The sequence below is a fragment of the Littorina saxatilis genome, linkage group LG5 (genome assembly GCF_037325665.1).
Source record: "Littorina saxatilis isolate snail1 linkage group LG5, US_GU_Lsax_2.0, whole genome shotgun sequence".
NCBI lineage: Eukaryota > Metazoa > Mollusca > Gastropoda > Littorinimorpha > Littorinidae > Littorina > Littorina saxatilis.
Genome location: NC_090249.1, coordinates 30264710 through 30287733, shown reverse-complemented (window position 1 = coordinate 30287733; position 23024 = coordinate 30264710). Strand labels below are relative to the sequence as shown.

Genomic DNA, 23024 nt, shown 5'->3' with positions numbered 1-23024 from the left:
ACACAGAATCTGTGCTCAAAAATACATGATTCCCCCACAAAATACACAAAGCAATCTGTCTAATAATTTACAAACACAGCAGGTCCATAGCAGACTATTTACACAGTGTCAATCGTGCATCATGAACCAAATCAAGCCTGTACATCACAACCCAAGCAATTTACAGGATCAAACCAACCAAGACCCCACTTTGACAAATTCGTTGCTGATTTCTTTTGAGGGTCAAAGAGGGTCTCAAAAGATAAGTGTATTTGAGTTATCCAATTGTAATTCTTTTTTTCTTTTTTATGCACACCCTTTTCATGATGCTGCATGTAACATTTTCTAAGCACTACTGCAAAACAACAATCTGAAGCAATTTACTGAAATCAACTTTTGCTTGACATGGACAATGTTTCATTTCGAGTCATACTTCTGTGCAGTTTTTAATTGCTTTGATAAATTTTGTTTAAAATATAGGAGAAAAATGGGAAAAGGCCCTATGTTTTGTTTGTTGGACGTCAAAATAGTGAGCATTTATTGTTCTCTTCGTTATATGACAGTGCTCAAAAATCATGAAAGTGAAAACTATAAATTACATCTCATATATGAAATATGGGTGACTTTATGTATCACATTATTTGGCAAAGTATGATAACAACAACAAAACAAACAAATGAGAGAAAGAAAACAGGCAGAATGTTAAAAAGTAACAATCTAAAATCATCATGAAAAGAGATGACAAAAGAAAGAAACAAGTCGCGTAAGGCAAAATTACTACATTTAGTCAAGCTGTGGAACTCACAGAATGAAACTGAACGTAGTCCGCCGCTAGTGCAAAAGGCAGTGAAAGTGACGAGCCTGTTTGGCGCGGTAGCGATTGCGCCGTGCTTCATAGCACGCTTTACTGTACCTCTCTTCGTTTTAACTTTCTGAGCGTGTTTTTAATCCAAACATATCATATCTATATGTTTTTGGAATCAGGAACCGACAAGGAATAACATGAAATAGTTTTTAAAACGATTTCGGAAATTTAATTTTGATCCTAATTTTTATATTTTTAATTTTCAGAGCTTGTTTTTAATCCAAATATAACATATGTATATGTTTTTGGAATCAGAAAATTACTAAGAATAAGATGAAATTGTTTTTGGATCGTTTAATAAAAAAATAATTTTAATTACAAGTTTCCGATTTTTAATGAGCAAACTCACTCATTAGTTTTTAAGCCACCAAGCTGAAATGCAATACCAAACCCCGGCCTTCGTCGAAGATTGCTTTGCCAAAATTTCAATCAATTTAATGGAAAATGAGGGTGTGACAGTGCCGCCTCAACTTTTACAAAAAGCCAGATATGACGTCATCAAGGGTATTTATCGAAAAAATGAAAAAAACGTCTGAGGATATCATACCCAGGAACTCTCATGTCAAATTTCATAAAGATCGGCCCAGTAGTTTAGTCTGAATCGCTCTACACACACAGACAGACAGACAGACACACACACACACACACACACACACATACACCACGACCCTCGTCTCGATTCCCCCCTCTATGTTAAAACATTTAGTCAAAACTTGACTAAATGTAAAAAGAAAGAAAGAATAAACGAAGAAACGAACAACAGAAAGAACGACAGAAAGAAAATCAAAAACAATAAATCAACGGCTGACACACACCTGCAGTCAAATCTCAAACACACAAAACCTCAGATAAAAGGACAACAAAACTCAATATCAAAGCACAATAAACTGAGAACAAATATGACTGCTCCTTTGTCATCTAAAAGCATGCACCGTGGATGATATGGCTGACGAAAGTGATATGACGACAATGATGTTGGAACGTTGTGCGTGACTTCACCAGGCAGAAGGACCGAACTTTTTATCACAAGAGTATGGGAAGGAATGGTCGCCAAAGTCTTTGTGTTCCCTTCAAAGGTGCTTTTTTTGTTGCCGCCTGATTTAATATCCTGAAAATGATGGCATTACAATATTACATTGCAGCACATATTGCACCTTTACAGCAGCTCAAATGACTCCCTGCATCTGAAGTACTTGTTATAACAGTGTAAATCAATAATGCACCATCTTCCTTTTTTGTCTTCCCCACCAACCACCCCTAAAACCAACCCCCCCCCCCCCGACCACCAACCCCCCTTGCAACTTTTAATTTTTCACAGCTGTATATTACTCAATTCAAGACCGACTGTCGTCTTTCAAAAACGGGCAGCTAAAATCTCCACAAAACAGAACCTGTTATGTAAAAAAGGTTAAATGAATGACTAATTACCTGTCTAACCTGATTTCTTAGACTGTGGTGTAGTGGTACTTTTGCTGAGTTGTTCCTGATGGGCCGTTGTGGTCTGCTTACTTTCAGGTAATGTGGTCTTCGAGGTTTGTGCATTGTCTGTGACTGAAATGAAGATAATAACAGATGTAGCATTTCTAAAAAAAGACTGGTTAAATCGGTAATACATACAACAGTAATGTTTTTGATTAAAAGGTCATACAGGTTCTATATAATTCTAACACTTTTAATCGGGACTGGTTATGTTCATCGCATGAAAAGTGTTATGTAAAGATGAGCCAATGCTCAGATCATTTACTTATTTACTTATTTCTTACCTTTGAACATCACACATTTTTCAATATCAATCAAATGAAGAAAATTATGCAGTCCTTTGTCATTCCACTGAGACATATGAACTTACATGTTGTTGTAAGAGTAATTATACATAAAGCAGACAGTCAGGTTTGAGCCAGAAAAGCACCTTCTGTTTTGACTAAAAATGTGTCCATCTGTAGCAATGCGAGTCATCCAGGAATTTCTTTTTTTCATATTTTTATACAATAGTTTAATCCTGAAGAGACAATACTCAGGGATGGCCAAATCGTCCGCCCGGTCGCCAGGGGCGAGTAATCAATTCGCCGGGCTAGTAGAAACCGCCTGGCAACTCGCCTGGCTGGCCAATGAAAATGCTGGTCAAATGCAACCTTTTGGTTGTACTGTGGAGTTTTAAAGCAAAATAAACACTGCAGATCAACTGGGCCAGCGACATTTCTGCCGGGCTAGTGACTTTCTTGTAGTTACTACCCCGGCTGGCGAGTTAAAATTTTAAGATTTGGCCATCCCATATACTCAGAAACTTACCTCCGCCCTTTTCTTCAGCTTTACTTCCTGCACCTTCAGCAGCAGCGTTTGCAGTCTTGCTTTCCTTCTGTGATTGCAAAAAGTTAGTGAGCCCTTCCACAACAGACGTCACATTGGAAATCTCCGTCATCGCCATGCCCATTTTGGCGAACAGATCTTCCACATCTTTGTTCAGAGAGCCCACAGATTTGTTCACTGTTGCCATGGAAGTGTTCAAACTCTGCAAGGTTTACACAAAAATAAATAGTCAAGTACAGAAAATAGCATTACATTTTCCCTTCTTTCTTTTAAGATCTCACACAATCTGAGACATTTTGTTATCTTTAAACAAGAAGAGCAAACGCTCGATCGAGTCACTTTCGCAGTTCTGAATATTATATGAGGCATCAGATGGACAGGAAGAAATTGCTATTCACAACACAATGAGTCACGTTCACATAAAATTTGAGCCCGGTCACTTTTATAGTTTCCGAGAAAAGCCCAACGTTAAGTTGTGTGTTGCCGAACAGAAAAGGCTAGTTATCTCCCTTGTTTTTCTGATAACGTTCGTAAAAGGCTACAGATGTAAATACTTTGATGTAAAGAATAATCCTACAAAGTTTCAATCACATCCGATGAACTTTGTCAAAGATATAAAATGTCTAATTTTTCCTTTGACGCTGACCTGTGACCTTGAAAAAGGTCAAAGGTCAACAAAACCATCGTTAAAGTGTAGAGGTCATTGGAGGTCACGACTAAACAAAATATGAGCCCGATCGCTTTGATAGTTTCCGAGAAAAGTCCAACGTTAAGGTGGTGTCTACGGACGGCCGGCCGGATGGCCGGCCGGCCGGACAGCCGGCCGGACAGACTAACACTGACCGATTACATAGAGTCACTTTTTCTCAAGTGACTCAAAAAAGTAAAACAAGGAAGTTTAAAGTAGAATTGAGATGATACATTACATGCATACAATGAACAGAAAATGTAGGTGGCCATGTCTCAGAATGTAAGGGTGTCATGAAAGGGGTATTAAATCCTCAAACCTGTGAAATAAAGCATACCATGGCCCTAATATTTCTGCATAATATATTTTCATGAAAACTAACAATGCTTTAGCAGTGATCACTTCTTACATATTAATGTCACCATGAGATCTTCAAAATAACAGCAATATTAAAAGTGTTTTCTCAAAAGGAAGAAAATCGTCAATGCAGAATATTCAAAAAAATTTTTTTTCACTTGCAGGTCAAAAGTCTTCCAGATTTTATGCTAATGAAGTCTGATAAAAGCAGTGTGTCTGGCTTCCCTTCCTTTTCTCCATATCAACACCTAAGTTAAAAGAGGAACAACTCTGCCAATCCTGATCCTGTGGGAAATCCTCTCAACACAGAGTTAAGTAACTTGGGTGAGTGTTGTAAGTGTGCTAATATCAAACTATACAAATAAGAAAATCATGGATCTGTAAAAAGCTCTCTCCTAAAATCCAGATCATCAAGTCGAAAGAACAACAGTATAAAGTAATGTTAATGTCCGACATCATACTTGTGTTTTTCTCCAACTGTGTAGGGCACGTAATACAAGCGTTCGCTTGAATTCGCGACTCTATTGTTTCTCGTTTTATCATTGTATCATGTTTCATTGAATATGACCTTGTTTAAACCAACAATATAAAGCTGAAAAATTATAACACTAATGGATACAGATGATCCGCAAAAAGTGCTGAAACGAGGACTGCATTAATAACAATTACAACACTAAAGGAAACACATGGTCCAGAAAAAGCTACAACTCACAGTTATATCATGAAAAACTTCTGTCCTGAAGAGCAGAAAATCTCCCTGGTCCTCCTTCAGTTTCTGCATGACATTGGCTAGAGCGGCCGTATCAGTTGACGTGTCCACTGCCTGTGTCAGGTTACTGTGATCGGTTTGTATCTGTTAACCCAGGAAAGTACCGTTACATTATGAAGAGAAATAATGATGAGAGGTCATGTGTGCATGAGGCCTTCAATGGTTAACTAAGTGACGTCATGCTTGCAGTTGAAGAGTGTCAGTGATTAGGCTGGCCATTATCAAAAGCGGTATTTTTTCACAGGTACCTATCCCTTCCTGCATGAACAGTGTTTCACAAGTATTCAGTCAATTTGCAATGAAGACTTTTTTTCCTGTTTAGTCAACACATACACACACACACACACACATACTGACACACACACACAGAAATACACATATGGGTGCGTCTCAGAAACTGATCCTTTTGTGTGTGCCATAATCAAATTAGCCCACAATTGAAACATACTGAATTTTAAATCATGATATTGGTATGTTTGAGAAGTAAAATGAATAAAGAAATAGTACAAACAAAACTGAGTATTTTGCATGATTATTATGAAGGTTGTTTTGCGAAAGAAATGATTAAATGCGTGAAAAATGAAGGTCTGATCTGTGACATGAACCATCAACTAGTTTTGTACCTCACTACAAGAATCGTTTAGAATGTCCAAGGACTGCTATTTTTGTTATGTGTGTTTGGTTTAAGTGTACTTGACAGTTGAAATGTTATTTTGTCCACAGAATTGTTTTTTTAAACGAAATTAATCGCTTGAAAGTTTGCCATCACTGTCGTAACATATGTTTCCGCACGCGTGCAACAGCAACAAGTCCTAAATTTGAACTTTAGAATTTGCATATTCATTTTCAACACGATCTTGACATGAAAGGGCATAGAAAATCGCTAAGCTAAATGTTATTTAAGTATTATTTTCTCAAAATTGCATCTGCAAACTAAGTTGAAAGTTGCGCAATATGACATGCTTCTTCAAAATTCCGTTACGATGGTGAACGGTTTTGCAAATAATGTTCAGAGTTTTGAAGAAAGATTAGAACTATTTTGCGCGTAGTGACTTAGAGGTGCGGGTGACTACGCATGCGCAGTTACAGAGAGAAATAGTTCAGCTTCCAGCAGCGAAGAAAGATTTCGAGAATGTTTCCGAAGTCTGTGATTTTGTTACGACAGTGATCAACACCCAAGGTTCTTAAGAAAAGGTGAGTTTTTGCTGCTATGATATTCTATGAAGTGAAAAATTAGGCTACACATTTGTTAATAATAGTTTTTCTTTCGATTTCACGTAGTCAAAACTTAACTAAATGTTTTAACATAGAGGGGGAATCGAAACGAGGGTCGTGGTGTATGTGTGTGTGTGTGTCTGTTTGTCTGTGCGTGTGTGTGTGTAGAGCGATTCAGACTAAACTACTTGACCGATCTTTATGAAATTTGACATGAGAGTTCCTGGGTATGATATCCCCGGACGTTTTTTTCTTTTTTTCGACAAATACTTTTGATGACGTCATATCCGGCTTTTTGTAAAAGTTGAGGCGGCACTGTCACACCCTCATTTTTCAATTAAATTGATTGAAATTTGTGTAAAGCAATCTTCGACGAAGGCCGGACTTCGGTATTGCATTTCAGCTTGGTGGCTTAAAAATTAATTAATGACTTTGGCCATTAAAAATCTGAAAATTGTAATAATTTTTTTTTTTTATATAAAACGATCCACATTTACGTTCATCTTATTTTACATCATTTCCTGATTCCAAAAACATATAAATATGTTATATTTGGATTAAAAACAAGCTCTGAAAATTAAAAATATAAAAAATTATGATCAAAATTAAATTTCCGAAATCCATTTAAAGGAACGGTAAGTGTCAATGTTTTCTTTAATTGTAAAAGTTGTATGTTCAATGGAATGGTAAGTCTGAACAAAATAATTACTTTATTTTGTTTTTAGCCAGTGAATGTGGATGCATCAAAATCTTGATAGACATTAAACAAATTCATGTTAGTGAAACTAGTACACATATTGCATCAATCTTTAGTTGAAATCGCAGGTACTTGCATGTTTCAGGTGCAAGAGATTCGACCTGATGAACTGGTGGTAACGTTCCTTCGAAGGAAACCGGAGGGGAACTACTATTGCTTTCCAGGGATCGATGATATTTCCTTAGTCCCTACATCTGATGCAACCATGATTCGTGACCCCACCTTCAATGCCAGGGGGCATTATTTCTTTTAAAATAAATTAATTAACTGCAAGTGGCAACTGTTCTATATGTAACCAATGCCTTTGGTTTATTGTCTCAACAATTGAATGAACCACTTTTGAACATTTGCATTCTTCATGTCAAACCTTATAATACATGTCTGGTTGTTTGTTTCCGAGTTACGTGGGTGATGAACTTTTCATTAATGTTTCTCTTTTTTGGGGCCAAGTTTGCTTGATTTTGTCCAGCTTTTTTTCTTTCTGTTCCTGTTTTAGTGTTTGGCATTTTACCTAAGAAGAATCTGGTTGCAAAATCAGCTTCATTTAGTAAGGTTTGTGGGAAAAAGCATAACCGTTTCTTTGTTACAAAAGTGATGTTTCCATGTTACATCGGTGACCATTTTGCATTCTTTTGGGATAACTTTCTAACATTTTGTCTTAGAGCAACAAATCTTTGTATGTATGCTATTGTGAAGGTTAAATGTCAATAAGACTGAATGAATGCCATGTATCAACATGTTCTGATCAGGATATCATTAATTAATTTTCATTTTTGTATTGAAATTTTGACGAATGCATGGAACTTTGAAAAAAACATTATTTTGTTGTTTGCATGTAGTCATTTCATATTGAACTCTATAATGGCTTGTGATTCAACAATAATAACTGAATAAAAGTCGTTTTCAGCCTTATAAATGCAGTTTTTTTGTCTTTTATTTTTTCCATGTTACACGGGTGATTTTGCACACATGGTCCAAATAATGCTCAATATATGGCAAACTAAAGGCAATGTTATATTTTTTCTTGTTTAAACTGAAAAGGTACACCCTGAGAAGTGTGTAAATAGTATTATCAAAGTTTTCTGGGAAGATTTTACTTTTGGTGATAATGTCACAAACAGAGGACGAGATTCTGAGACGCACCCATATATAACTGCACACACACACACAACCTTACATGCATACACACGCACACACTTACACATAAACATGCATACACTCACACACAAACACTCTCACAAACGCACTGACACGTCCCCTCCTACACACATTCCTCTTCCCTCACCTTCTCCAGTGAATCCTGTAAATGATCCATTCTGCCCTGCAGCTCATGCAGAGCTCCTGTACTTACTGGCTGGGTTGGTTCGTCCTCTGCCCTGGCGTCCGTCACCTTTGAGTTAGACCCCTTTAACACAGAACACGATGTTTTCACTTACTTGTGATGACACAAAACAATTATTTGTGTCGTATAGGCGAAAGATGCCTGATTTAAAGGTGGTCGTCTACATTTTTGCTTTTTTTCAATAATCTTATGGTTAGATTTCGCTAAAAAGTTATGTCAGATGATGAATGAACCATGGGGAAAAAAGTTATAGAAAAAAAAATATATATATGTAAAAAAAGATTTTATTTTTGGGTAGCGTGACTCACACTTCCAATATTATGTTATCTCTTTGCTGAGAACATGTGCTTTGCCTAAAAATACTGACCAATCAAATTCATGTCACTATGCTTATAGCCACGCCCGACGGGCGCTGTGGCGGGGTGGTAAGACGTCGGCCTCTTAATCGGAAGGTCGAGGGTTCGAATCCCGGTCGCGGCCGCCTGGTGGGTTAAGTGTGGAGATTTTTCCGATCTCCCAGGTCAACTTATGTGCAGACCTGCTAGTGGCTTATCCCCCTTCGTGTGTACACGCAAGCACAAGACCAAGTGCGCACGGAAAAGATCCTGTAATCCATGTCAGAGTTCGGTGGGTTATAGAAACACGAAAATATCCAGCATGCTTCCTCCGAAAGCGGCGTATGGCTGCCTTAATGGCGGGGTGAAAACGGTCATACACGTAAAATTCCACTCGTGCAAAAAACACGAGTGTACGTGGGAGTTTCAGCCCACGAACGCAGAAGAAGAAGAAGAAGAGCAGCAACACTGGAGCGCTGTCCACGCTTTTTTTTAAACGCACGAAATGCACGGGATTTGAGAGGAGTTTTGCGCTTGGCATTTTCCAAATAAGGATATCCTACTATGAGTACTACGCTGGAATACTACAATGAATTTTCAAACGGCTACACTGGCTTCGTCTTTCCTGATCGAAAGGGGGTGTATTGTTGATATTTGTAGACAATAGACTCTGCATTTTAATGGTCAAATGGCGATTTCGGTATAAAAATGTAGACAAGGACCTTTAAACACCATCTTCAAAACATGACCGGCAAAAATTTTGTTGTTTCAGACCTGTTTACCCTAAGCCTGAGGCAAGAGTACTTTTTCAAAAAGTTAAGTGTATTTTTCAAAAAGTTGGTGTACTTTGCAAGCAAAGCCATATGGGCTAGGCAAAACGTACGCCGTGGGTGCAAACGTGTTTGTGTAAGAATAGCATGTCTTGTGAACATCTTCAGAATTTAACTCCTTCCGATACAACAGGGATAAAACAATTTTATTTACCTGTCAGTTTATTACATTATAACCAGTGTCTTCCAAGCAGATTGATAATGAAAAGATGAAGTTCGTGAAATAACATCTGCGGTTGACAGTGGCAAGTTCATTTTTACAATCATCTCAGAAAACATTGCTTCAGCACGGACTACAGCCTTTTCTTCTGGCAGGATTTGCTTTGCGGGAATGAACTTAATAATTCCTTGGCAGCTTTCAGCGGATTTCTTTGCAGCAACCTTGTCCATGTGAGTTTTGGAACTGCAGTGTCGTTCGATGTCATATTTCCCAGCATGGACAACGGAGAAATCTGATTTACAATACTTGCAGTGTGCATGACTTTTTCCCATAGTAGACTCCACAATTCCTGGCTCTTTCTTATATTTCTCCAAGAAAATCTGCTGCTTCTGCTGTTTAGACTTGGTACAGTCATCCGAAACTGGCACATTTTACCGCTTCATTTTGCCACGATTGTCCAGACGATCGCACGTGCCAACAACTGAACAAGGTTTCCACAGCTGAAGACTCGCTGTCATAGTTATCTCCCTTCGACCGAAACTGGTATCAGTTGTACCATCCCGTAATCAGCACACCAACACCGGAAAACGTATTCTAGACTTTTTCTTATGCGTATTTTGTGCGTGTGTCGCGTATTTGCGTACTGATATTAATTTGGCGTACAAAATACGCCCAAATCGTACTGGTAAACAGGTCTGTTGTTTCTATGTGCGCGCTCACACACACATGCACGCGTGCAAACACACACGCAAACACACTATTCAATTTTATGCTAAAAGCAAAACTATCCCTTTCTCAATTATGTAAGACCCCATAATGAGGGGACACTTTTGGCTAGACTATGAATCTTCTACCATTACAAGGATCACAGTACAGTGGTACCAGCAATGAAAGAACCTGTGGAAACCAGCTAAAAGAGTCCCTACACTGCAAGGTGGCCTGGTATGGCAGATATACTGTTGTACAGATAATAGACAGAGGGACAACAGAGGGCGTCCTCCCACTGGGTGGACCTCACACGACAGGCACCACTGTGTTTCGCTCCTGAACTGACCTGCCACTGTGAGTGTGCCTGTGTGACGTTGGAGACCTGCATAGTCAGGTTCCTCATCTGATCCTGCATGGTCTGCGTGAACTTGTCCACAGCGTCCATGTGGGTCTGCAACCATAAAACGGTAACGTTCATCCATCCAAATGCTCCTTGACAAGGGCCCCGGGCTTCAATTTATAAAATTATTGGAATGTAGTGGAACTTCAGAGGGTCCAAAGACCAGGCGGTTCATGTCCTTGCTTTCGGATTTCAGGCACATTCCTTGCTGACACATAATATTGGGAGTGTTTACGTCAATGTTATGCAGACTTTTGGAAGTTCTCTGAGCCTTTCACAATAACATTTCAGGTCATGTCAGTTAGGTTATCTCCGAAATTATGCGTCTTTACGGTTCTTGCCGAACATTTTCTGAAAACAGTACCGACGGTATGCATGATTACGATTATTTAGTGCATCCAGGGACCCGCTCTTTTCAGGAATAATACCTGGTATGCTTTTTTTGGCTTCTAGTGCATACAGGACGCAGGTACGCACAGTTTAGGGAACCCTGATCAACTATAAATTGAAGCAATAACTACTGTAGAGCTACCCCACCCACCCCAATCCTTTTATCTGATTCTGCATAATCTGGGTGAACTTGATATTGTTTGGTCTCTTGCTTTGAGTTTGTGCCCTAAATGTTTGATTACCGTTTCATGATACTTATCATTGAATGAAAACAAATGTGAAACCAACTGAATGCTGTAACATGAGCAAATTAGTGTACCTGAAGTTTGTTGACGTCTGTCACCACCTTACTGATGCTCTGTGTGAAAGTTGCGTTGATCTGGGTCAGCAATTTCTGCAAACAAAACACACATTACAAATTAATCTTTTAAACTGAGATGCAAGCACTACCACGGTGGCCACTGGCAGCTGAGGAAATCACCCTTGCTCAGCTACTTACATATGTGTGACCGAGACACCCCTCATTTCACTTCAAAGAATAATGTGAATGACACCGCAAACATGTTTTGGCCGGGGTAAAAAATACAAAGGGTCAATTAACCATACCATTAGAAATCCATGGATCACCATCTCACTCACGTGTGATACTAAATTTGTCGTTTTTGCATGGGGTGCCTGTCAACCAAATACTGCAGTAAGAGAATGTTTGGCTACACCTTAAAAATTGTGTTTACCTGTACATCCGTTGATGCAGGTGCAACTGATGCTCCCCCTTCCCTTCCACCTGGGTTCTGCAAGTTGAAATAGTTGCACTGGTTAATTTTCTATCCAAAATATCCAAACTTACGCAGAATTGTTAACATTTTTTTTGTCCTGCTGAACATTTCTGGTGGAATTAGAAAAGATAATGGCGTGGGAAAAAACTAGCATTGATCGTACTTACACATCTGTACACTCATGATACACACATGTCCAGACACGGACAGAAACTATGCATGGACATATGTAGTCTCATTCATTCAAAAAGACTCGTACACATACAGACCTCATTACCAAAGCGTGTAGTTCCTTACCTCCACTGCAGTAAGACGATTTCCAAGAGCCTCTAGCTGTGAGGCGAACTCAGTCTGTTTGGCTTTCACAGAGGTTATGCCAGACTGGGCTGTATTCAAATCACTGCCAATGGTTGCTACAATCTGGGCAGAAAAAAACAAATGCTGCAATCAGTTTTTGAAACAAAGGATTGATCACGCTTGAAAAATCCTATCAGGGATGTTGTTTGGTGTTGGCAGTTGGGAAATCTGTCAAATCGCTGAAAACTTTGTTATCATTTCGGCATATCAGTCAAACTTGTTTTTTTACGGTGGAAGAAAGCATACATCCAGGACTGCCTTAAACTTTGGAAATTGCCAAAACTTGTATGGCCTTTTCGCCAAATTTGCGACAAATGCCTGGCCTGATATATAACAGTGCTCATAATTCTCAGCAAGTGCTGGAATTGACAAATTGTTCTCATTGACACGATTTGCAAACAAATAGTCTATTTCTTTTATCTTGAATTAAATCCTAAAAAGATGTATAGGAGAATTTTCATTGCATTTTTTTTGTGGATGTGCATTATCATCTTCTTTTTATGCTGTTGTTATTCCATTGAACTCCCACATTTAAAGGTCACTTCCTTCTCATTTAACCGATCATATCCATCACCACAGATCTGTCCAGACTTGTACACGAGGAAAAGAGCATGGCTTTCAACTTGGACACATACCAACATTCAATTGCCAAGCTACTCTCTGTGCCGAGTTGGAATTCTTTCATGAATTTATATTGCAACTGACAACAGTGGCAACATTCAAAATTAATTCAGCGAAACATTCCGCCTCAGAACCTTGATTTTTTTTAAGATGTGTCCAAGTGATGGTCTTTTCCCAGGCAGATCTGAGATAGTGAGCAGAATTGTTGTGTTTTGGCAAGGACTGTGCTTTTATGGGTATGACCTTTTCCTATACCAACCCCGTCCCGGCACTGATTCAAATAAAACTTACATCTGCGAGAGCGTTATGCTCCTTGTCAGTTGAATCTGTGGACTGATCACTCTGCTGTAACTTGGAAGTAGTTGCCTGTAGCGAGGTGATCTGAAAATAGAACAACAAATGACTAAGTATTTTCAAACCTCTATTTCTTTTCAACTTTGAACAGCAATTGTTATTTAACATTCTCCAAGTGTGTAAAACAAAGAACTTGTCAATGTTACAGTTGATCTGAAGACCATTCAACCTGCTGAATACATACCTGCAAACTGTTCTTGTTCTAACTTCCAGAAACATCAGTTGTTTTGGGCTCAGCAGGGTTCCTGCAGGGCAGAGCTGATACAATTCAAGGAGTTTTCAAGGACATTTCCAGGACCAAATAAATGCTTTTCAAGGACATGATTTTCCCCAAATTAATGCAAAGCACCAAGCTTACCTTCAGTTTTTCAATTTATCAAGTTTCTGGTGAATTTCTTTCTCAAGAGATGCCACTTCGTCCTTCTTGGTTTTTGCACTTTTCCTCAAAGCATTTGACTTTGCTATGAAGTTGAAGTTCTGCGTGTGTTCAGCCTTTTCTGCAAAAGCATCTGCGCTTTTGAGCAGGTCAGCCACACAATCTTCGATCTTTCTTTTCTTTGCTTGGAGAGTCTGAATCTCATCCATGTCAGCCTTTCTTTTTTGCACATGTGTCTCGTTCTTCTTCTTCTCTTTCTCTTCCTCCAAGTACTCAGAGTACCTTTGCCGAGCACTAGCAGCATTGTAGAGTAGCTTTTTTGACAACATCACTTTCTCAGCTCCACCTACGTTTGCAATGTGGTCTGTCACATGCCTCTGTGCTACAAGGGTTCTCCCTTTCATGTTGTCTGTCATAATCTCTTTGTTAACAGAGAATCCTCGTTCGACAGAGGCCTGTCCGTGGGACAACATCAGCAGCTCTCTTATGACACACCACAGGTCTTTCCATTCCTTCCTCGAAGCAAGCAGGGAGAAGTACAGTGAGTCAAGGCGTCCAGTCTGGGAATCAAAATCTCGTAGCTCAGCATTTCCAACCATTTCAGTTGCAAACTCATTGTACTGGTCAATGATTGAATCTCCCAATAAAACATCCACTCTCTTGATCTCAGCCATGCCGTCTAAGCAGTTATGTAGCTGTTGCTCAGCCTTCTTTTTGTTGTTGAGGACCACATCGGGCTTGAGCCAAGCCAGGTTGCGGACAAGACTGTATCTCAGGGGTGATTTTTCCAAAATCTTGGTGACAACATGGATCAAAAACTTCTTTGTTTCAAGTCGAAGCACCATCTGATCCTTTTCAGAGACCTTTCCCCGTGACTTCAGGTCTCTCAGTAACCTGTGGGATGCAAAGCCGATATTGATTTTGCTGCCATCCTTGTGAGTTTTTACCTCTGACAAGTCCTGCGAAGCAAGGATCAGCTTGGAAGTAGAGGAACCAACATTCTCCATGATGTCATCCTTCACAAACCTGCCCATCATGTTCCGCACCACATCAAATAAATCATCTGCAAGGAAGGGGAGGACAGGCTTGTCAGTCTGATATTGCCTCAGGAAAGGCTCAATGTCTTTTGCAATGGAAATGAAGATCTGCAGCTTCACAGTAAACAGCACATCATTGCAACATTTCAAAACTGTGCAGAATGTGTCTGTACTGGGACAGTTTTTTGCTGCCTTCAACTTGTGAGCAAATGTCTGAAGATGTGGCCAGATTTCAAGGACTCTTTCGCAGACGCTCACATTCTCAAGCCAGCGGTGAGCACAAAACTTCTTGGGAAATGAAGTACATCCAGTCCAAGTAACAAAATCCTCACGTCGAGCTGGGGTGTCATGAAACAGTTTGTACATGGAACTCAGTGATTTGTCCAAATCCCAACCAGTTTTGTCGTAGCCATTCTTGAATGCGTTATGCAAAGTATGCAGCCCACAGCTGCCAACATTGTACAGCTGTTTCTTGGTTTGCGTCGATGTGTCAATATCTTTGCACAACTTTCCAAATGTTGACCAATTGACATTTGGTCCGTCCATTGACAACTGGACGATGCTCTCCTTGCCTAGAATCTCACAACATTCTTCAAGTTCAGAGTACAAAATATCAGCTGTAGCATGGCCAAGAAACTTGGACGTCAGATAGCGTGTCTGAACCTGGCCATCATCCCAAAACCGGATGTGAACGTCAAGTTGGTTTTGTTGAAGCTGCTTATTTAAGCTTTCATCGAACAGAAGAACGTATCCTCCGGCAGCCTTTTTTGCATTTGCTGTCAGCATTTCAGAGAAATATGGTCCAAGACCAAAGGTGACCAGATATGCCGCTTTGCTTTCTCCACATGAGAACTGTCTTGCTTCTGGGCAGTTTGGAAACATCTTGCCCAAAATACTGTTCATGCCTTGGAAACTTCTGAACGAGAAATGCTTCTCCATTGAATACAATGTCCAGTAGACTTCTGCCTTCAAGACATCAGTGTTAGAGCACCAACTTGATACAGTCACAGGCACAGAAGAATCAGGTTCAGTCATCACTGGAGTAGCAGATGAACTTGGACCCGAAGAATGCCCTGCCACTGCAGATGAGACACCAACTGAGGCCCCCGAGGATTGTGTAGAGCTACAAAACACACATCTCCAAAGAGCTATCAGAAGAATGCTAGAGAGAGAGAGTCAGAGAGAGAGGGAGAGAGAGGGAGAGAGAGAGGGGGGAGAGAGAGGGAGGGAGAGAGAGAGAGAGGGGGGAAGGAAAAAAAGAGGCAAAAAAAGAAAGAGAAGAAAGAGAGAGAGAGAGAGAGAGAGAGAGAGAGAGAGAGAGAGGGGGGGGGGAGAGGGAGAGAGAGAGGGAGAAAGAGCGAGAGTCTCAGAGATCACACCTTTGCTGCATAAAATCTTCCAAGTTCCATCGTCAAGAAAGAGAACAAGAGGCGAAGCCTTCAAGGCTCAGGTAAGAAATCGACAAACAGTAACACAAACTCAATCACTCCGTCACACATACACACAGTAAGCATAGGTGAAACTGTGCAAGAAAGCGAGACACTAGATCTAGATCTGTCTGTCTGCATGTAGCCTACTTACAGGGACACGACTGCCAACTAGTCTCGGCCCGCTCAAAATAACAATGACCGAGACGCGTGACGTCTAACCCTCTTACGCCATAATGTGACGTCTTCAAATGACGAAATGTTAAAGTTTCTACCACACGCACAGACAGATAAAGTTACGATCACATAGGCTACACTTCGTGAGCCAAAAGAGAGAGAGAGAGAGAGAGAGAGAGAGAGAGAGAGAGAGAGAGAGAGAGAGAGAGAGAGAGAGAGAGAGAGAGAGAGAGAGAGAGAGAGAGAGAGAGAGAAAGAGAGAGAGAGAGAGAGATCACACCTTTGCTGCACAAAATCTTCCATCGTCAATTTCGGGGCAGAGTTTTCATTTCCTTTGATGAGCATCTGGTGTCGTGCACCGGCCATGTGGCTTTTTAAGGCGGCTTCTCCCATGCTCGAAATGTTGAAGTCTTTTTTACACACGAAGCATCGCGCATGATGTTTCGATTTATCCGATGCTTCTGCAAGCCAAGCTTTGTATTTTGCATTGGCAAGCCATTGACGGTTGAAGACGCAGTTGCCTTTCCCCATTTTCCACGCTAAGACACAGGAAATGCCACTGCGGTTCTCCGCGTCTGCAAACTATTAGTCATTCCGTAGTTGTTTCCCTTGCCAACTTCCGGGAAGGGAAGCAACTACGGGTGACTAGTAATAGTTCGTCTGCTTTCGTTTTCACTCGATCTTTTATTCTCCCAAAATGTGTGTACTGTATTTGACGAAAAAAAAGGGGGTTGCATTTTTTTTTTTTAATAAGACAAGCTGCTGACGAAATGTATAGGCAACAATTTGGAAAAATCAAGTACTTTTCAAGGACTATTTAACAAAACTCTATTTTCAAGCACTTTTCAAGCCCTGGAAAAGGTTTTCCAATTTTCAAGGAGTTTTCCAGGGTTCAAGGACTCTGTACGAACCCTGGCTCAGTAAGAATAACAATTAGAGCAGACCAGGCTATGTATGGTTCTTTTAGATTTTTACAATGAATAAAACCACAACCATATTACATAAATGAACTCACACACCCATGCCCAATCCACTCATAGTGTCATACCTTAGATTCAGTACAACACTCAATGTCTCCTACCTGTTTCTTTATCTGTACAATGCTCGTGTTAAGGGCATCCAACCCATATTTTCCTGATCTGATCTCTGCCACTGAACTGTTCACTGACATCAGTTTCATCTTCAGGGCTTCAAACTCCTCTGGCGTGCCAGCATTCTTGTTTTCCACTGTAACAAACAAAAAAATGTGATGAATCAGAATTGATTAATATAACTTTCTTACCTGTTTCAATTAACAGAGCAGATAATCATATTCATATAAACAGATCAATCTGTGCAATAGTTTTAAATTAAACAGATAGCAAAAGTAATATGCAAACAAATACAGTAAACCAAGATCAGCTCTTTGCAATGTTTTATTCAAGAGAAGACGACACTGACAATGCCAGGGGAACAGTGTTTTCAAGCTGTTAGGAAAACAAACCATGAACAGTATTTCATCTGAAAGGCAACACTCACAACCATCAGAAAAAACAGTATGTGTCACTTGGTTTCAACAACATAAACGTACAGGCACACATTCACTTTCGGCCCTTTCCCTCCTGCACAGAATAATTGTTGTAACTTGTAGTTGTATGCACAGAGATCCTAGCCCAAGGAAGCATTGAGAGCTAAAAGAATTCATGTACTGTTTTCATGAATGGCATAGTGGATTACAGAAGGCTCCGCCCAGTCTCATGCGGAAGGCTGAGTGTTCAAATCCCGACTGTGCCTGGTGGGTCATTATGGTGGAGATTTTTTCAATCTTCAAGGTCAAGTTATGTGCAGACCTGCTAGTGCCTTGTCCCCCTTCATGTGTACATGCAAGAACAAGATCAAGTGCCCACAGAAAAGATCATATAATCCATGTCAGAGTTGGGTGGGTTATAGAAACACGCAAATTTATACCAAGCATGCATCCCCCCATAATCAGGTTAATTATGCCGTACTGCTACCTGAATGGCGGGGTAATAACTGTCATACACATAAACATGTATGGGTGAAAATTATGAAGTAGGGCCGGGCAACAAGTTTTGCGAACATCATCGCAAGTAAATCGTTTTCATTTTTGTTCTCTTTTGGTTAACATTTCGAATAACGGAATTTTCGTCACATTATTTTTTTAATTGACAGAAAACTAGGTTCATGGATGCATAAAAAAAAACCACTCTTGACTTTTAATTTGAATGAAAATTCTGGCATAAGTCTGCAGACCTTGCTCCATCCTATCTTTAAGTTCGTTAAAGTTGCGCTTGAGTTCCAGGTGCATCCAGATGAGCGTGGCGCAGGCCAGCAGACAGGACGCCACCACCAGCACGCAGGTCAGCGTGTAGCATGTCGAGCAGCATCCCTGATTCGGCCATCTGCAACAGGAATTTCAACAACGTTTTGTAGCTGTAGTTACAAAATAACAAGCACTTTAGTGTCAATTAAAATGAGTACATTAAAATGGAAAATAGCCTGAGTTGGAGGCATCTAAACATGCAGATCAACTAAGTTTAAACAAGCATCTTAAGTAAAAGATTGTAAAGACATGGACAAAACAGTAACGTATAACACAGAGAAACTCGAAAGGCAGAAGTACATAAGCCATGGTCACACTAGAGTTATGTGATAGAGTTTTGATGTCTTGTGTAACACTGTAACTTGTGTAAGGTCTTACACATGTTGAAGCGTGCCCAATGAGAAAAGGGTCACCTTTTAGAAATTGACGAAATCACTTTCTCCACTTCTGTTTGCCCACATTTATTTCCCGTCGCTGAGGCTTAAGTCCGAGTGGGCAACCAATTTTGCTCATGCCTGGCAATTCTACACTTTTTTTTTCTTTTCTTTTTTTTTACCTCAGTTGCATGCAGGCTGCTTCTACACTTGCTAATGGCTAGTTTTATCTTTCTATAAATGAGTTTATGTTGACTGCATATGGGCATGGCTCAGAAATGGCGTCGAACTTGACTTTTCCCTTCAGTTCGACTTTATTCCTCGATTTACATATGCTACAATTAAACTTTGAAATAAACAGAACACAGTTAGAGAGAAAAATGGTCATATTTTCTGATGTTTGTGTCTTCATTCTTCTTAAGTTAATATATTTTAAGCGCGAGGTAATAAAGTGCAAAGTTTTGACTACGAACGAACGAAAATTCTGTGACACTGCAATGGACAAGTACGATCAATTTACAATAACAACAACATGGTAAACCCCACAGGAATCATCCACACACCATTCAACAAAGTAAAGATTGCGGAACAGTTCTTGCGCTTTTCATGGAAAACCAACCTCTTACCGCGAAGAAATTGTCGAAACCTGCATTCGCGGGTTTTGTACATAACCGAATGTTGTGAAAGATTCTTGTCGCACAGGAATCTATACACAGTTGCACAGCAGTTCAATAACAAACAGCGAAAGTCAATATTTAAAAGAATAACTCTCACAGATTAATATTCCATTGAGCAATTGTGGTCAAGTTACTCCAAAAAGACAGAAATCGCGACGAAAGTTGAAGTTTGCAGTTTGTCGTGAACAGTGATGTTATGTACTCATTGTTTATGCGCAACAGCATCCTGTAAAAGTACGCGTTGCCGGCAATTTGCTGCGTCCGTTTGACCCAGTTTACGTTTCCCGCGGTTTGCGACTAGATGTGGAGCGATGGAGGCTTGGGACGCGAACAAACCAGGCAAGTTTTTGTTGTTGTGAATTTCGCGTTCATGTTATGTACAACAGCTATCGACACTTTCTGCTACTTTTCTTCAATTTCTGTTACAATGGCCATCGAATTTTTAATCTGAACGATGTTGCTGTTGGGACCGAACTATGGGCTTTTGTTTGCTGTCAAAATCGCCATGTTTTCATTTGATCTACAGGCACACACAGTGAAATTTCCTTCCCCACATTTATTTTGTTGTGAAAATAACGTACAGCAAAAAAGTCGCACTTTTTGCGCTGTCTTCGTACATAGCGTATTTTTTTTGTTCTGGAGATCAGTGTTTTGGAGGAAAAAAAAGTCTGATGTTGGTTACTCATCAGAAGGTTATGGTAATAACATTTGGCTGATTTGTACATAAAGTCACAACAATTGAAATCAGTCTTGGTGTATTTATTTTTATTTTTTATTTTCACTTTTTATTTTTACTTCATTAGTGTTTGGGCCAAAGTCAAAAGGTGCCTCTTGTCATGTGACATTTTTAAAAGGCTAATAAATTAAAGATTTTTTAATATTTTAACTAAAGCTCTCAATAACATTGCACTAAAGTGTTTGCAGATGATATTGCCAAAGTTTCAGAACACAAAGTTGATAGTAAGTATTTTTTTATGAATTTCTTATCCTAATTTCCCCCTATTTTTTGCCGTTTCTAAAGCCTCGTTTTTGGGTGTCATTAGAAATGCAAAATTAAACAGTGTAACCTTGTTTTTTCTTAAATAAAGAATAGATGGGCCGGTTCAGTAAAGTTCATTCTTTTATTTGAATTGGTCTTCAATATGAAAAAAACAATCAACATTGAGAATTTGAAGGTTAAAAAACTACAGTCTCCTGTGACATGTTCTGTCACACTAAATTCCTCTTTCTTTGCTTTTTTGCATAAAGAAAATGAAAAGAAAGAGCCATCGTTTTGGGGTCAACAAAACGTTATCAATGTAGGCTACATATTAAAAGTTCAAAAAATAGAATTGTTGTGGAGATCGCTAGATACCACTGGAATCGAATGGAAGGATAAAGAACATTATGGAACTTACTTTGATTTAGTGCGCAGTCACTCATGACGTAAGCGTAGACGCTCATCGAACAGATGGAACTGTGTAGATCTAACCAGATTAGTGTCGATGTTTCCCGAATATTCTCGTATGTCCATTAACTATATAAGTAGGGCTGCGCACACGTATTGTTGTTCTTTACCAGTCTTGCACTTGTTCTTTCTTACACTGTGCTGAGAGATATTGTCACCGTTGTTCCAGCTGTTAATAAATCTACAGAACCTACACAAATCGTTGTGTCTCCTTTGCGACTGAGAGTGACGAAAGGAAAAACACGACAACTGGCGTCGCCGACAGTTATTTCCCTTGTCTATTCGGAGTGACTTATTACTGCAAAATGACGGAAACAGAGCAGCTGATAACACTTCTAAGGGAGCAGTTGGAGCAACAGCAACGCCAGCACAAAGAAGATATGGAGCAACAAATGCACCAGATGGAGATGATGATGAAAGTGTTCAGTGGTGCCGCAGCTTCTGCCAGGGAGGAAAGCTACGACGATCCGAGTGCTTCGAATCTACGTTTTCCCATTACTACACAGGCAGCTGCAATCCCATCTTTTGTTGCGTTTGATGCAACATCGGAACTGTGGCCTGACTACTGGTCAAGATTTTGCACGTTTGTGGTCGCCAACTCCGTGCCGGAGCAGCGCAAGGCTCAAGTTTTCTTGACGAATCAGACTGCTACGGTCTACAAACAACTGGCAAATCTGGCTACTCAGCAAAATCCGCCCAAGGACATCAACAGTTTGACAATGGACGAAATTGTCAAATTCATGAAAGAACAGTTCGACCCAAAACTCTTCATAGTGCGAGAACGTTTCAAGTTCTGGAGTGACATGAAACGGAAGCCAGGCGAAACTCTCCAGGAGTTAGCAGCGCGCATACGCCAAGACGCCGCTACCTGTGACTTTCCTTCGATCAAAAACCCACAAGACGAAGCTCTGAGACAGAGATTCATATGTTCTGTCAACAATGAGGCTGTCTTAAAGGCTCTATTCAAGATCAAGGACACAGAGCTGGATTTCGCACGTGCTGTCCAAGTCGCGATTGAGACTGAAGACGCAGCGAAGGTTGCCAAGGAAACTGTCTACGGTTCCAAGACCATGCCAGTCAACAAGGTCCACCAGAACAAGACTACGGGTCCACGAAAGAACCACAAGCAGTCTAATTCCACAGACAGGAAGTGCTACCGATGTGGAAAGGCCCACAAAGCAACAGACTGCCCCTACAAAGAAGCCAAATGCCGATACTGTGACGTCACAGGACATTTGGAAGCTGTCTGTAGAAAAAAGCAATCCAAGGAGGCATCCAAGTCTCAGATGACTCCAGACTTGAAAGCTGTCGTCAAGGTAACCAGACAGTACAAGGCCGGAGATCCTGTGTATGCTCTGTACCATGGACCTCGCCGAGACAAACAACCCCGATGGGTACCAGCAGTCATCAAGAAGTCTCTGGGTACTCGCTGCTTCAACGTCATGGTCATTCCTCATGGTCCAGTATGGAGACGACACTGGGAACAGCTACAGCCACGCTACACCACTGAGGAAGACAATGAACCTGGTGAGGAAGTGGACACTGTTTCTGAACTTGTAACAGATCACCCCATGGAGATCTTGGAAACTGTGCCACAAACTCGGAGACAGACCAAACCCAAAGGTACTCCATCCGTTCCAGAGTATGGACCAGACAATCTAAGACGGTCAAAGAGAACACGCAAACCCACAGAGAGACTTTGCTGTTGATGCTTGAGGAGTAGCATCAGTTTAGGTGGGGAGGTGTTGTGGAGATCGCTAGATACCACTGGAATCGAATGGAAGGATAAAGAACATTATGGAACTTACTTTGATTTAGTGCGCAGTCACTCATGACGTAAGCGTAGACGCTCATCGAACAGATGGAACTGTGTAGATCTAACCAGATTAGTGTCGATGTTTCCCGAATATTCTCGTATGTCCATTAACTATATAAGTAGGGCTGCGCACACGTATTGTTGTTCTTTACCAGTCTTG

The 23024-nt window shown here is 40.3% G+C and overlaps 1 protein-coding gene across 3 annotated transcripts in view; it reads right to left on the bottom strand.

Annotated features, from left to right (window-relative positions):
* Window positions 1–394: 394 nt before the first annotated feature.
* Window positions 395–23024, bottom strand: part of LOC138966832 (EF-hand calcium-binding domain-containing protein 14-like) — a 33695-nt gene continuing 11065 nt past the window's right edge. The window contains exons 2-13 of one of the 3 annotated variants that reach the window (XM_070339186.1): window positions 18481–18629; window positions 17309–17454; window positions 13148–13237; window positions 12176–12298; window positions 11837–11893; window positions 11422–11496; window positions 10659–10763; window positions 8223–8342; window positions 4909–5049; window positions 3134–3353; window positions 2273–2395; window positions 395–1952 (exon numbers count right to left, since the gene is read on the bottom strand). In XM_070339186.1, coding sequence (XP_070195287.1) covers window positions 2277–2395; window positions 3134–3353; window positions 4909–5049; window positions 8223–8342; window positions 10659–10763; window positions 11422–11496; window positions 11837–11893; window positions 12176–12298; window positions 13148–13237; window positions 17309–17454; window positions 18481–18629 — 1345 coding nt within the window. In that variant the 3' untranslated portion in view covers window positions 395–1952; window positions 2273–2276. The remainder of the gene's footprint in view (window positions 1953–2272; window positions 2396–3133; window positions 3354–4908; window positions 5050–8222; window positions 8343–10658; window positions 10764–11421; window positions 11497–11836; window positions 11894–12175; window positions 12299–13147; window positions 13238–17308; window positions 17455–18480; window positions 18630–23024) is intronic. The other 2 variants (XM_070339185.1, XM_070339187.1) reach the window with 2 other exon arrangements.